The sequence below is a fragment of the Pelodiscus sinensis genome, chromosome 20 (assembly GCF_052426305.1).
Source record: "Pelodiscus sinensis isolate ZL-2025 chromosome 20, ASM5242630v1, whole genome shotgun sequence".
In the NCBI taxonomy this organism is placed as follows: domain Eukaryota; kingdom Metazoa; phylum Chordata; order Testudines; family Trionychidae; genus Pelodiscus; species Pelodiscus sinensis.
In genome coordinates this window covers 30493503-30506463 of record NC_143071.1, presented here as the reverse complement: position 1 = coordinate 30506463, position 12961 = coordinate 30493503, and the positions used below count along the sequence as shown (strand labels likewise).

At 48.7% G+C, this 12961-nt stretch overlaps 1 protein-coding gene across 1 annotated transcript in view; it reads right to left on the bottom strand.

Annotated features, from left to right (window-relative positions):
- Positions 1 to 2747: 2747 nt before the first annotated feature.
- The window catches only part of LOC102454405 (myosin heavy chain, skeletal muscle, adult-like), a 36579-nt gene continuing 26365 nt past the window's right edge, over positions 2748 to 12961 (bottom strand). The window contains exons 24-40 of the mRNA XM_075903410.2: positions 12632 to 12808; positions 12400 to 12545; positions 12210 to 12300; positions 11298 to 11687; positions 10852 to 10978; positions 10367 to 10485; positions 9850 to 10046; positions 9204 to 9387; positions 8952 to 9117; positions 8675 to 8799; positions 8122 to 8430; positions 7817 to 8020; positions 7085 to 7210; positions 6821 to 6991; positions 6633 to 6737; positions 6396 to 6491; positions 2748 to 3037 (exon numbers count right to left, since the gene is read on the bottom strand). Coding sequence (XP_075759525.1) covers positions 2885 to 3037; positions 6396 to 6491; positions 6633 to 6737; positions 6821 to 6991; positions 7085 to 7210; positions 7817 to 8020; positions 8122 to 8430; positions 8675 to 8799; positions 8952 to 9117; positions 9204 to 9387; positions 9850 to 10046; positions 10367 to 10485; positions 10852 to 10978; positions 11298 to 11687; positions 12210 to 12300; positions 12400 to 12545; positions 12632 to 12808 — 2886 coding nt within the window. The 3' untranslated portion in view covers positions 2748 to 2884. The remainder of the gene's footprint in view (positions 3038 to 6395; positions 6492 to 6632; positions 6738 to 6820; positions 6992 to 7084; positions 7211 to 7816; positions 8021 to 8121; positions 8431 to 8674; positions 8800 to 8951; positions 9118 to 9203; positions 9388 to 9849; positions 10047 to 10366; positions 10486 to 10851; positions 10979 to 11297; positions 11688 to 12209; positions 12301 to 12399; positions 12546 to 12631; positions 12809 to 12961) is intronic.

The following is a 12961-nucleotide window of genomic DNA, read 5'->3' as shown; positions in this document are numbered from 1 at the left end:
TGCATCTTAACTAATATATCAAAACACCACCGCCAAAGAACCCAAAGACCAAAAGAAGGGTCATACTGGGTCAGACCAAAGGTCCATTTAGACCAGTGTCCTGTCCTCTGACAGAGGCCAGTGCCTGGTGGTCCTGAGGGAATGAACGGTACAGATAATCATTAAGTGATCCATCCCCAATCATCTGATAACCAGAGAGTAGGGACACCATCCCTGTTCATCTTGGCTAAGAGCCATTGATGGATCTGTCCTCCATGAATTTATCTAGTTGTGTTTTGAACCCTCTTATAGTCTTGGCTTTCACAACATCCTCGGGCAAAGTGTTCTGCAGATAGTCTGTGCATTATATGAGGAAATACTTCGACATGCTCCTCCACACCTGTCAACTGTCCCCCAGCCTTTAGTTTAAAACTGCTCTATGACCTTTTAAATGTAAAGTGCCAGCAATCTGGTTCCATTTTGGTTTAAGTGGAGCCTGTCCTTCCTGTACAGGTTCCCTTGTCTCATCCACACACTGAAACCTGTCTAACTGGCCCTGCATGTAGAACTGGAAACATCATACGTGTACCATGATCACTGCCTCCTTCGCATCAGTTTATCTAATTGTCTCGAGAGATCTGCAACATTCGCACCAGGCATGTATGTCACCATGTGGTTCTCCCAGTCATCACAAACCCAGTTATCTATCTTTCTAATGATCAAATCCCCCATAACTATTACCCGTCTCTTCCTAATAAGTGGAATCCCTCTCCCAGAGAGGTATCCTCCATGCGAGAGGATACCTCATCATCTGGAAGGAGGGTCCCAACTATCAAATCATTTCCTTCAGCTCTAGTTGGATATTTTCCTTTCCTGAGACTTTCATCCTCCTCAACAGCACAGAGGCTGCTAGACCATAGGTGGGACCATTCTACTGTTTCCTGAAATCTCATCTACGTACCTCTCTGTCTCCCCAGTTCAGCCACTCTGGTCTTCAACGCCCATACACAGTCTCAGAGGGCCAAGAGCTCCTTGATGCACATGTATATCAGTAATCGTACATGCTACGTTGGGTACAATAAACTGGATGGCCCCCGTTCTACTGCTGGACTTCTGCCTGCATTGTCTTTTTACTCCTGCAATTCATTCTTTTCTTGATGTTTTGTTTTTCTCAAGGGCTGTTTTTGGCCTTAAGTATAAAAAAGACTAAAGAACATTAATAGAATCATAAATTTAATAATAACTTTAAGTTAATCTGGCCCTTCTCCCTCCCCGCTGAATCACGCACATTTCCCTTCTAAACACCCTCCCATAATTCCCCTGATTGTTAGCTCCTCTGGTTGCTTACGAGTGGGGTTTCTAAAGGCCTGAGTAGCCCCCACCACTTACGGATTGATGGGTGCTAAAGAGTTCAGGGATCAATGCATCATTAAACAGCTTTTAGCCTTGCCGTGCAAGACTCTAGGATCAGCACACAGTCCCCAAAGCAAATAGGCCCCAGGTATCTTTCAGTCAAGCAGCAAGCAAACACACACACTACAGACAACAAACTTACCCAAGGATCATTTAATTGCTCCTCTTTTACCCCGAGAACTCCCTCGCCTAACTTTGGCTAGCGCTACCAAAAGTAAACACTCCTCTGTGCACACAAGTCCTTCCTGTAGAGAGGCTGAGAGAAAGAACAAACAACCTGTGACAAGAGTTAATTCCGCCATCTAATACGTGACTGGGAAGTACTCAAATACCATGATGAGGAGGAGGATATAAGAACCCGTATGTAACAGAACAGGGCTTAGGCTGAAGTTTTAACATTGACGTGGAATTTCTTACTCTTGAGCACTCACTTTCTAAATTATTGTGTCACATTGAACACTTCCCCCTCCCCCCCGAATAATGTAATCTACTATATATTTGAGAGAGTTTGGGCATCTGTCTGTCCATGTCTGCTCCTCCTAAATGGTAAAAGCGAGGACCACCAAATTGGGTATGCCGCTTCCTCTTATCATAACTTGAAGCCAGGCCAAAGTCTGATTATTCTAGGACACTGGGATGTGCCTGGTATGGGTTTGTTTCCCATCAAACAGAAAGGGAGGGATGTGATAGCAGGGACAGTTATGCTCCAGAATGACCATAGGGGTGGGGGGGGGGGGGGAGAAGCAAGTGCCCCAGCCCTGGGGAGCAATCACAGCCAGCCAGCATGGCCTCTGCTGCCCCAGGATGGCCCTAGGGAGTGCCAGTGGCTGGGCTGTGTATCCCTCACTGCCCTAGGCTGGTCCCTGGGAGTAGCTGACAGGTGGGCTACATGGTCCCCGCCCCGCCAGGTCAGCAGATGGGCTGCCCAGCCCCTGCTGCCCCGGCCCCAGGGTGTAGCCATTGGCCATTCCCAACCCTGTGTCCTGAGCCCTCTCCCTCCTAACCCCTGTCCTGACTCCTACACCCCCACTCTTTGCCCTGAGTCCCTCCTCACCCCCTCACCCCCACCAACCCTGACTCCAATAACCCCTTCTTCCCCAGCCTCCTACCCTGGGCCACCCGCATCTCCAAGCCCCAGCCCTGACTTTGCACCTCCCCACATGCCAAGTCCCTTGCCCTGAAGGACCTGAGCAATGTTGGGTAAATCTTCCAGTAATGTATAAGGGAGAAATATGATATTATCGTCTAATTTAAGACTATATTGTAATGGAAGCATGCAAGGGACAAGAGTTAATATTGTCACACAAACCTTAATAAGACCCCAGAGGTAATCTGCAAAAAAAAAAAGCCACTAGTTCTTTGTATGCAAAGGTCTCTATAATCTTTATTTGCTAGACACCGGGGACAGAACAAACACTAAATACAAAGCAGAGTGACAGAGCGTTTCACATTTTGTGCATCTCTTCAGTCACTTTGCAGCACGGTGACATCCTCACTCTTCTCCTTCAATCTTCCTGTGAATCTCGCGGCTCTTCACCCGGAGTTTGTTGACCTGGGACTCCGCAATGTCAGCTCGCTCCTCAGCCTCTTCCAGCTCGTGCTGGATCTTGCGGAACTTGGTGAGGTTGACGTTGGACAGTTCCTCCTGAGGAAGGAGAGAGAGTTGTGAAAACCCAAGTGCTGACCCTTCCCAGCCTAGTTTTACCTTCTTCCTGTCCTGCTCCTGCCTTAGGTCCTGTAGCAGATCCACTCTGGAAGCAGGACTGCAAGAGAGCCAGTCTCCTGCTGGCAGCTGGTCGGAAGGAGCCTGCCTGATTGGCTACACACCCTGACTGGCTGGAGGGCTCCACTGATCAGTTGCTAAGCCCAGTAGCAGCAGTTCAAGAGTTGCTCCTAGCAGTCAGTTGTGTCTGTGATCCCTCCTGTTCATTCCCAGCTTTGCTCATGCCTTGCTACGCTCCCAGTCGTCTGGTCCTGACTCTGGGCTCTGATTCCTGACTCTCAAATGATAGTCTACCACCATACCTGACTCTTGCTCTGACCACTAGGGACAACTGTCTCCATCACTGACAGCTGCAGCCGCCCAGCACATAACAATACAGGAGAGCAGATACACCCTGAAGCCAACATTGCTCCAAGTGAGCCAGTGGGATCCCCACAACTGGCAGGTCCAGGCTGACATCCTGTAGGCTTGGAATGCAGTCTTGCAAGTTCTGGCTGGGCCTCCTTCAGCTCTGACCCCCCCCCCCCACGGCTCAGGAAGCGAGGATCCAAAGGCAATGCCCACAGCACCCCCATGGTTCCAGTGATACCTGTTAAATATCAACACAGGGCTGAGGTGTTTGACAAACGAAAGCCAGTGCCCTAGCTCCTCCTCACCGCTATAACTGCCCCATCAGTCTCCAGCTGGGAACAAAGGTTCCTCGCAGGTGCATTTACTTCCTCTCCTAACCCAAACTGTAGACACTCTTCAGCCATCTCAAGAAGCCTGCAGCAGGGACTCATTTGCCTAGCTACATCCCTGGCGGAGGCTCTGGTTTAATTTTTGACAAAGAAAGAGTGTTTCTTCCAGCCTTGTGTGGACTGTCATAGAGACTGATCTATAATAAGGCTGCCTGATTGGCTGGAAGTTTCAGGAGACTGGTTCTTAAACCCAGCAGCAATTCAACAACTGCTCAGCACATGTACCCACAGCTGTGGCAGAGCCGGTTCCTGCCTTGTTCCCAGCCTAGTTTTGCCTTGTTCCTGTCCTGCTCCTGCCTTAGCTCCAACCCTCTTCCTGCCTTACCTCACTCCAGGTAAGCCAGTTCTGCCGTAAGCTCTGATTGCTGCCCCCTGACTTAGGCCATGACCGTGGCCTCTACCTGCAGCTGTGACCCTGGGCTCCAATTCCTGGCTGCCAAGTGGGCTATCTAGCCACTAAGTCTAACTAGATGGGACTGTGCTAGTCCTTCTCACTGACTCCCTTCTTCTGCCTTTGGGATAGAACTGCTTCATGCGAACAAGGCCCAGGCCCTGTCACCCACTTAGCATTTCTTACCTGGACCAAGTTTGCACTTTCCCCCGCTCACCACTTTCTAATTTAGAGAAGCCCTTAAACACGAGGTGAAATGATTTTAATGTAGAATGATGCTGCACATGCAGCTGTTGCCAGACATGTATTCACTGAGGGACAAGACGGTCACAAAGGCTGGAAGAGAAGCGCCATCCATTCTAGCTGGTGAGGTTAGGTCTGCAGTTTGTATGCTTAGGATTCAGGACAGGACTATGAACAAATTACCTTCCATTCCATACCAACTTTGAACACAAGTTCACCCAACCCCAGGAGACACAGCCTTGATGACACACTATTCCAGTGAGCAAGATGGGGAGTTAGCCCCATTAATCAGCCATTGGAACCATTATGCAATATTCAAGAATCCAGATTGCCCTGAAGAGAATCAGAACACGAGGAGCAGTTTCCAGAGAGAAGCAGGAACGTCTATCCTGTTAGAGCTGGTCCAAGCTACAGGCTTACCAGGCGACCGCCTAGGGCGCCCCATTGTAGGGGGTGCCGCACGGCGCTGCTGGACTGGGCGGTGGTGGGGCCGCGCATGTGCCGGTGCCCTGGGGGAGGGGCCGTGCATCACGCTCCCAGGGCCCAGGGCGCATGAATGGCTTGGGACGACCCTGCATCCTGTCAAACCCTATTCCTCCCTAACAGCCTGATCCAAAGTCTAATGAAGTTAACCAGAGCTTTTCCATTAAGTCCTGTGATGTTGGGATCTGGTCCTCACGGAGGAAGCACTTTCCTCCTTCCCACTTTCCCTCTTCCCTCTCCTCGCCAGGCAGCACAGACTCATCAGGCATTTCTTATCTCTTTCCTTCATGCCCAGCCAGGCAGCTACGCTCTCAGACCCTCCCTATTTGCAGCAAGCCCACTGACAGGGGGAGCAAAGAGGGCAACCACCCCAGGTCCTGGCAATTCAGAGGTGGAGCCTCAGGCCCTTTAAATTGCTGCTGGAGGCCCGTGTGGCACAGTGAAGAGCCCTGGGCATGTCTGGGCAGTGCTAAGGACCAGATCCCCCCATTCTTCTTAACCTTCTTGTCCTGCTGTCCCTGAGGTGAAGGCAGTGATTTGGAGGAGTGGGTGAGTAATGAAAATTTCACAATCTCCCTCTTGCAAATTGTCCCATTGAGGGGCCTGCGTCAGGCAACACAAAGTGCACGTTCACAAAGAGGCAAGGCCTCATCAGGCCATGCTTGCAGCTGACTCAGACGTGCATGAGTCTATTAAATTGTCTATGTAATGTACTATGAACCTAAACATTGACAAATTGTGCTTGTCAAATATAATTACATACACTGTTCTTTTATGATTTTGTATTGTTTCTTTGCTTACTCTATCAGTAATTTGTCCCTGAGGGTATGTCTACACTACCCTCCTAATTCGAACTAGGAGGGTAATGTAGGCATACCGCACTTGCAAATGAAGCCCGGGATTTGAATTTCCCGGGCTTCATTTGCATAAGCGGGGAGCCGCCATTTTTAAAACCCCGCTGGTTCGAACCCCGTGCAGCGCGGCAACACGGGGCTCGAACTAGGTAGTTCGAACTAGGATTCCTATTCCGAACTACCAGTACACCTCATTCCACATACCGGTAGTTCGGAATAGGAATCCTAGTTCGAACTACCTAGTTCGAGCCCCGTGTAGCCGCGCTGCACGGGGTTCGAACCAGCGGGGTTTTAAAAATGGCGGCTCCCCGCTTATGCAAATGAAGCCCGGGAAATTCAAATCCCGGGCTTCATTTGCAAGTGCGGTATGCCTACATTACCCCGCTAGTTCGAACTGGGGGTAGTGTAGACATACCCTTAGATATCAGCATCAATTTGCAAGGTTATGTTAATCCTTACATGTTATTCTGCTGAACAAACGCAGCTTCATAATTTCTAATATCCAGCTAGTTACTACAATTCCCAACTCACTAGAATACATTATCATGTCTCCTCCAAATGGTACTTACAGACTCCTCAGCTTGTCTCTTGTAAGCTTTCACTTTCAGTTGTAGTTTATCGACCAGATCCTGCAGCCTGAGAATATTCTTCCGGTCTTCCTCAGACTAAAAGAGTTAATAAAGTAGGACAGAGGTAAGTTCATTTGCTTATCACATAACGTAAAAAATCTTCTTTCCACGTTCACAGGAACACAATTGGTGTTCCCTGGAGAAGGATGTAACAGCACAGGGGACCTCCCTCTTTACCTGGTAGGTCAGTTCCTTTACTCTTCTCTCATACTTGCGAACCCCCTTAATAGCATCAGCGCTGCGTTTCTGCTCATTGTCAACCTCACCTTCCAGCTCACGCACCTGAAACGAGAAATGCATTGTTGTGTTTCACTGGGACCGACATAGGAAATGCTTCCACATACACAAATATGAGGAACACGCACTCTGGCCTCCAGTTTCTGGATTTGCTTCTTGCCACCCTTCAGTGCCAGCTGCTCTGCCTCATCCAGCCGGAGCTGCAGGTCCTTCACCGTCTGGTCCAGGTTCTTCTTCATCCTCTCCAGGTGGGCGCTGGTGTCCTGCTCCTTCTTCAGCTCCTCCGCCATCATGGCTGCCTAGTGAGCAAAGAGAGGAAACTAATTCAGAAAACCAACTCTGCTGGGTGAAAACACGGCCATGCTCTCCACTGAAAGGTGCCTTCAACTCACATCAGTGATTGCTTTCTTGGCCTTCTCATCTGCATTGCGTGCCTCCTGGATTGTCTCCTCCATTTCACTCTGGAGCTGGGAAATGTCAGTTTCCAGCTTCTTCTTTGTGTTGATCAGACTGGTGTTCTGTTTAACAACAATAGAGAAGATGTTTTTCCCATTCGCCCCAAATATCGACTCTAGGACATAGACGCAATATTTGTATTTACTGTACAGATTATGGTGAACATTTTTCCACAGCAGAATTCTCTTCCAAACACCTCGTCCCTGCCGAACATGAACAGCTAGTCAGAGATGTGCTGTGAATATTTGAAGGGCTCTCACAATCCTGACCCCCAGCCTGGGACAAGCCCTATGCACCAATTATTGTAATGTGGCCCATTACAAAACAGAATAATCTCTGGTTCAAAACACTTCCTCAGCCCCAGGGACTGACAGAAATGACTTAAAAGTATCCAATGATGGAAACTGTATGAGAGACATGAAAGCCAATCCCAGAGCCTCTGAGACACTTGCCCACCCCATCTCCTCACTGCAATTAGAACCCTTCTCACCCCCATGTCGCCTGCAGCAGAACAATATGTGGAAAGTCACGGGTGGCCTAGGGGCGTTAGCATAAAGGCCATTTCAGACACAAACCTCTCCAAGCACCCCCCAGCTGTACTCTGTGGAATGGACCCAGCAGTCTCCGGCTGTAGTGTTTGTAGGGTTCTTTTCACACTAGACCCTGACCTGGGTGTGCAGGAGCTGCACTCGTTCACTTGCATCCAGAAGCTCCTGTTCAGCCACTTTCCTGGCCCTCTCCGTCTGCTCCAGAGCCGCCCTCAGCTCCTCGATTTCAGCCTGCATCAGGTTAGCTCTGCGCTCCACCATGGCTACCTGCTCCTTCAGGTCCTCTTGGCTTCGGAGAGCATCATCCAGGTGTATCTGGGTATCCTGTGAAAGCAGCGAGAGCAGTGACCTATGGGTTGCAAAGCCCCAGAAAAGCAGAGAAGCTCAGCTGAGCTATCGCACCAGGTGTGTTTGGCTGACTGTACCTTGAGCACGCCTTGTGTATTTCGCAGATTTTTCTGCACCTCTGCAGCTATGCGATTGGCATGGCTCAGCTGGATCTCCATTTCGTTCAGGTCCCCCTCCATCTTCTTCTTCAGCCTCATGGCTTCATTTCGGCTCCGGATCTCTGCGTCCAGGGTGCTCTGCATGGACTCCACTACTCTGATGTGGTTTCTCTTCAGCTGCTCAATTTCCTCATCTTTCTCTGCAATCTTCCTGTCCACTTCAGACTTCACCTGGTTCAGCTCAAGCTGGATGCGGAGGATTTTGCCCTCTTCATGTTCAAGTGAAGCCTAACCAGAGCAAGCGAAGGGTCAGCAAAGGGAGAAAATGGTATTTGCCTGCCAAATAGTGTTAAATGCTACCCAAGTCTGGAGCGTAGTGCTCTGTACAGCATGGACACCGAGTCCAGAGCCTCCAGCACAGCATGTGCTGTGCCCCTGTCCCTGTCAGGTATCCCACCACGTTCACAACAGCACACAGCTCCAAGCCTTTTGGATTCTCTCTTTGCAAGGCAGTGACTAATGGTGCGTGTACCTCAGCTTCCTCCAGAGCGGACTGGATTTCCGATTTCTCTTGCTCAATCTGCTTCTTCACTTTCTCCAGCTCATGGAGGGCCTTTCCCCCCTCTGCAATCTGCTCCGTGAGGTCAGAAATCTCCTCTGTTGGTTACAGACAAGTAACTAGTCAAACAAAGGGCCGAGTGGAACGGCTCCTGAGCAATGCCCCCCCCCCACCCCCCAGACAGATTCAGGTTGCTGTGCTGCCCAACTTTCCAGACGCCCCGTGTTAGGAGACGAGATCAGGGACTTACGCTGCAGGTTCTTGTTCTCCCGCTTGAGAGTTTCAAGGTGATCCAAGGTTTCCTCATAAGCATTCTTCATCTTAAACAGCTCTGTGCTGAGAGCGCGGGACTCCTTCTGGGAAGCTTCCAGTTCAGCCTGCGTTTCCTCATATTTCTGCTTCCATTCTGACAGAACCTGGAGAACAAGAAGACCTTAATCTAAGCAACGGAGATATGAGAGGCTGCGCCATCCAACACCCCCAAAGGCAGAGCTCCAAATACCTTGTCGAAATTCTTCTGCTTCTTGTCTAGAGCCGCGCAGGCAGCATTAGATCTTTCCACATCAATCATCAGGTCCTCCACTTCGTTCTGCAGCCTCTGCTTCGTCTTTTCCAGGGAAGCACATTTGGAATTGACAGCTTCCACGTGTTCCTCAGCATCCTGCAGTCGCTGGGCAAGCTTCTTCCTGGGAGATTGTCAATACAGCCCCCAGTTAGCGAGCAGTATGGGAAGCAAAGTGTGTGCAGCTGCTCAGGGATGTGAGACAGCACAAGTCATCTCTGCCGGGCTGTGAGACCTGTGCGATACCCCATCTAGGCCCTTCCGCAGTCACTTTTATCCAATTCATATGCAGAACTTTTTCTCTGATAATTCCTCTGCCCTCAGCACACATGCACACATGCGCGCGCGCACACACACACACACACACACACACACACACACACACACACACACTATCAACAGAGTTATCAGGCTCTCTGCCTCTGTATACCCAAAGTGCCTAGTTGCCAATTTCCAACCCATGCCACTAAATGCATATAGTGGGACTCCTCTAGTCACCCCTCCAAAATCCACATTCTTGGCCTCTTCTTTTCCTATCCTGGTGTATCACTGACATCTTCAAGTCTTCCCCCACCCCAGCACCTACTTGGCCTCTTCCAGTTCCTCTGTGCGCTGAATGGCGTCCGTCTCGTATTTGGTTCTCCACTGGGCCACTTCACTGTTGGCCTTGGACAGGGTGCGTTGCAGCTCACCCTTGGCTTCCTGCTCCTCCTCATATTGCTCCCGGAGCAAGTCGCAGTCATGGCGAGCAGACTGCAAGGCGTGGGCCAACGCGTTCTTAGCCTGGAGAAACAACAGGAGCATCACAGTGGTGTATCTAAATGTCCTGGGAATCCTCCTGACAGTGAGCTCCATTGGACTGTGGAGTGTTATCCCAGGGAGGTGGTGCTAGGTGTGATGGATGGCCAATAGAAAGCTAGGGCTGAGTAAAACACTTAAAAATATACTGTAGGGAGCAATGCTGCATTGGATGGTGCAGCGTTAGGTGACCCAACAGGACCTTTCCCCTCTGTTCTCTATGCTGCAAGGGCTTATTTGAGGTTAATATCTTGCCCATAACAGGAATTCATATTCAGAGAAAACACTGTTGAAAACATCCTCACCTTTACTTCCTCCTCTAGTTGCCTCTTCAGTTCCTCAACCTGTTGGGTAAATGCCTGTTTGCCTCTGGAGAGCTGAGAAATCAAAGTATCTTTCTCTTCTACCTGGCGTGAAAATTCACCTGAGGAAGATTCCATACAGGTTATACCAATTAACAACTGACTGAACTTAATGCTGGAAAAACTTAAAAAACAACAAAAACAATCTTTAAGGTGCTTCTAGACAATTCATTGTTTTTTAAGTTTTTCCAGTTACAGACTAACTCGTCTCCCCCTCTGAAACTTTTGAACATAATACTGTCATATTTTACTTTAAAACATATTGATTGGGAAGAGGCTTTTAAGGATGATAATCTGATGTAATCAAAGTGCTATTAGCAGGCGTAAAGCAGCATTGTGGATCAGATGTACATAAAATGGCAATTTTCTGCTTTTCCCACATTCTTTGTGCACTCACAGTTGTACATCAAAAGACGCTATTGTCTTACCTGATTCTGTCTGCAAACGAGCTCTTTGAGCACTGAGGTCATTGATCATACGCTGATGCTCTTCTTCCTTTGTCTTAACCTCACTCAGCTGATCTTCCAAAGTGCGGCACATCTTCTCAAGGTTTGCCTGTAAGGTGTGAAATGGATAAAAAAGGGGGATAAACGTAATAGTTTTCCAGCATTCTCAGATCAGCAGGAGCTCTGTCGTGATAAACACACATGGGCTCAATTAGTGAGGAAATCTTACCCTTCATAAAACCAAATATTATGCAAATAGGTGACATTACAACAGCAATTACTACAGTTAATTTTCCTCTTTATTATCATCTGAGACTAACACTGGAAGGTGCAAATTTGAAGGTGCAGCCTGTTTACAGAAATAAACATAGAGGTAGACAGACACACACACACAAACACAGACAGACATACTATTTCTATGTCTGTACCTTGGCTTTGGAGACAGTCTCCAGGTTACTAGCAAGATCATCAATCTCCATCTTCAGTTCACTCTTCTCCTTCTCCAGCTTCTGCTTGACGCGCTGCAAGTTGTCGATTTGCTCCCCCAGCTCTGCTGTGCTGTCCGCGTGCTTCTTCCGGAAGGTGGCAGCCGTGGCTTCATGCTGCAGAGTGGCCTCTTCAAGGTCTCGGCGCATTTTCTGGAATTCTGCCTCCCGCCTCTTGTTCATCTCAATCTGAGCCGCTGTGGCCCCACCAGCTTCTTCCAGGCGCTCACTGATCTCCTCAAGTTCCCTGGCGAGATCCGACCGCTGCTTCTCTGCTTTCGCCCGGGAGGCACGTTCAGCCTCTATCTCCTCCTCCAGCTCCTCAATACGGGCCTAGGGAAGAGCAGGAAACAATAAGGCTGTGGCTTCACCATAGGGACTATACCAATAGGGCTGTTAACAGAATTATGGAGGCACAGCATTGTTGAAGAGATGCTGCCTACATTGATACAAGGGATTTCAGGTGGCAAAAGAACAATGCTTCCTTGAGAGAGGATAGATATGTCCAAGTCCACCGAGAGAATTTTGGGTCACAGGTATATTGTATTAATTGGGTTCACCTCTTTCCAATTTACTTTATTTACACACAGCTTAAAGATGTACTGGGGCCCTGGTACAATTGTCCCTCCTTTCTCCCTGCTCTCATCAGCACCTACATTGATGGGAGCTTTTTTCCACCAACACAGCTTCTCTGCACTGAGGGCTAGGTCAGCAGTGCTGTGTCAGTCCCAGACGTGGTTCTCTCAAACCCTTGACCAACATAGCTATATCACCCTAAGACCACAGTTAAGAAAGATCGCTTCCTTCTAATGGAACTTGTTCTGAAGGCCAGAAGAGAAAGAAATTATGACTTGCCTGCAATTCTTTGATCTTCTTCTGGAGCTGGATGCCTAGGACTTGCTCATCCTCAATTTTGCTTTGGAACTGACTTATTTCAAAGTCTTTCCTTTTCACACACACAAACAAAAACAGTTAGTGCCAGAACCAAATCCAAACATAATTGCATGGTGCCATGATGCTCCCGTCCCCTGCAATCCATACTTACTTCTTCAGTTTTTCCTCCAGCTGTTGTTTATCATTTTCTAAATCCATTGTGGATTCCTGGGCCAGCTTCAAATCTCCCTCAAGTTTCCTCTTGGCTCTTTCAAGGTCCATGCGGAGTTTCTTCTCTTGCTCCAGTGACCCTTCAAGCTAAATAGAAAAAGGCCATGAAATCTCTGCTAACGAGAGCCTAACTTCACACTGGTTGTATCCTCCCCACTTGTTGTTGTGCCTACATCGTCCACTTGCTGCTCCAGCTTGGTTTTCGCTTTGGTCAGTGTGTTCACTTTGTCCTCTTCTGCCTGCAGGTCGTCCAGGGTCTGCTGATGGGCCTCCTGGAGGGCTTTCTTCTCCTTGGTCAGTTTAGCGATGGTCTCATCCAGCACTGCCATCTCCTCAGTGAGGTTTTTCACCTTTTGAATTGAACAAAGGTAATTAAAAACAACAGATAAAAATGTTGTGAAATGACAGTCCCATTTAAAGTTTAGATTTATTGCACTTCATGTTTTTAACCAAGATTTTATAAAATCAAGCAACAGATGTTGGAGACATAGAAATGTCATAGA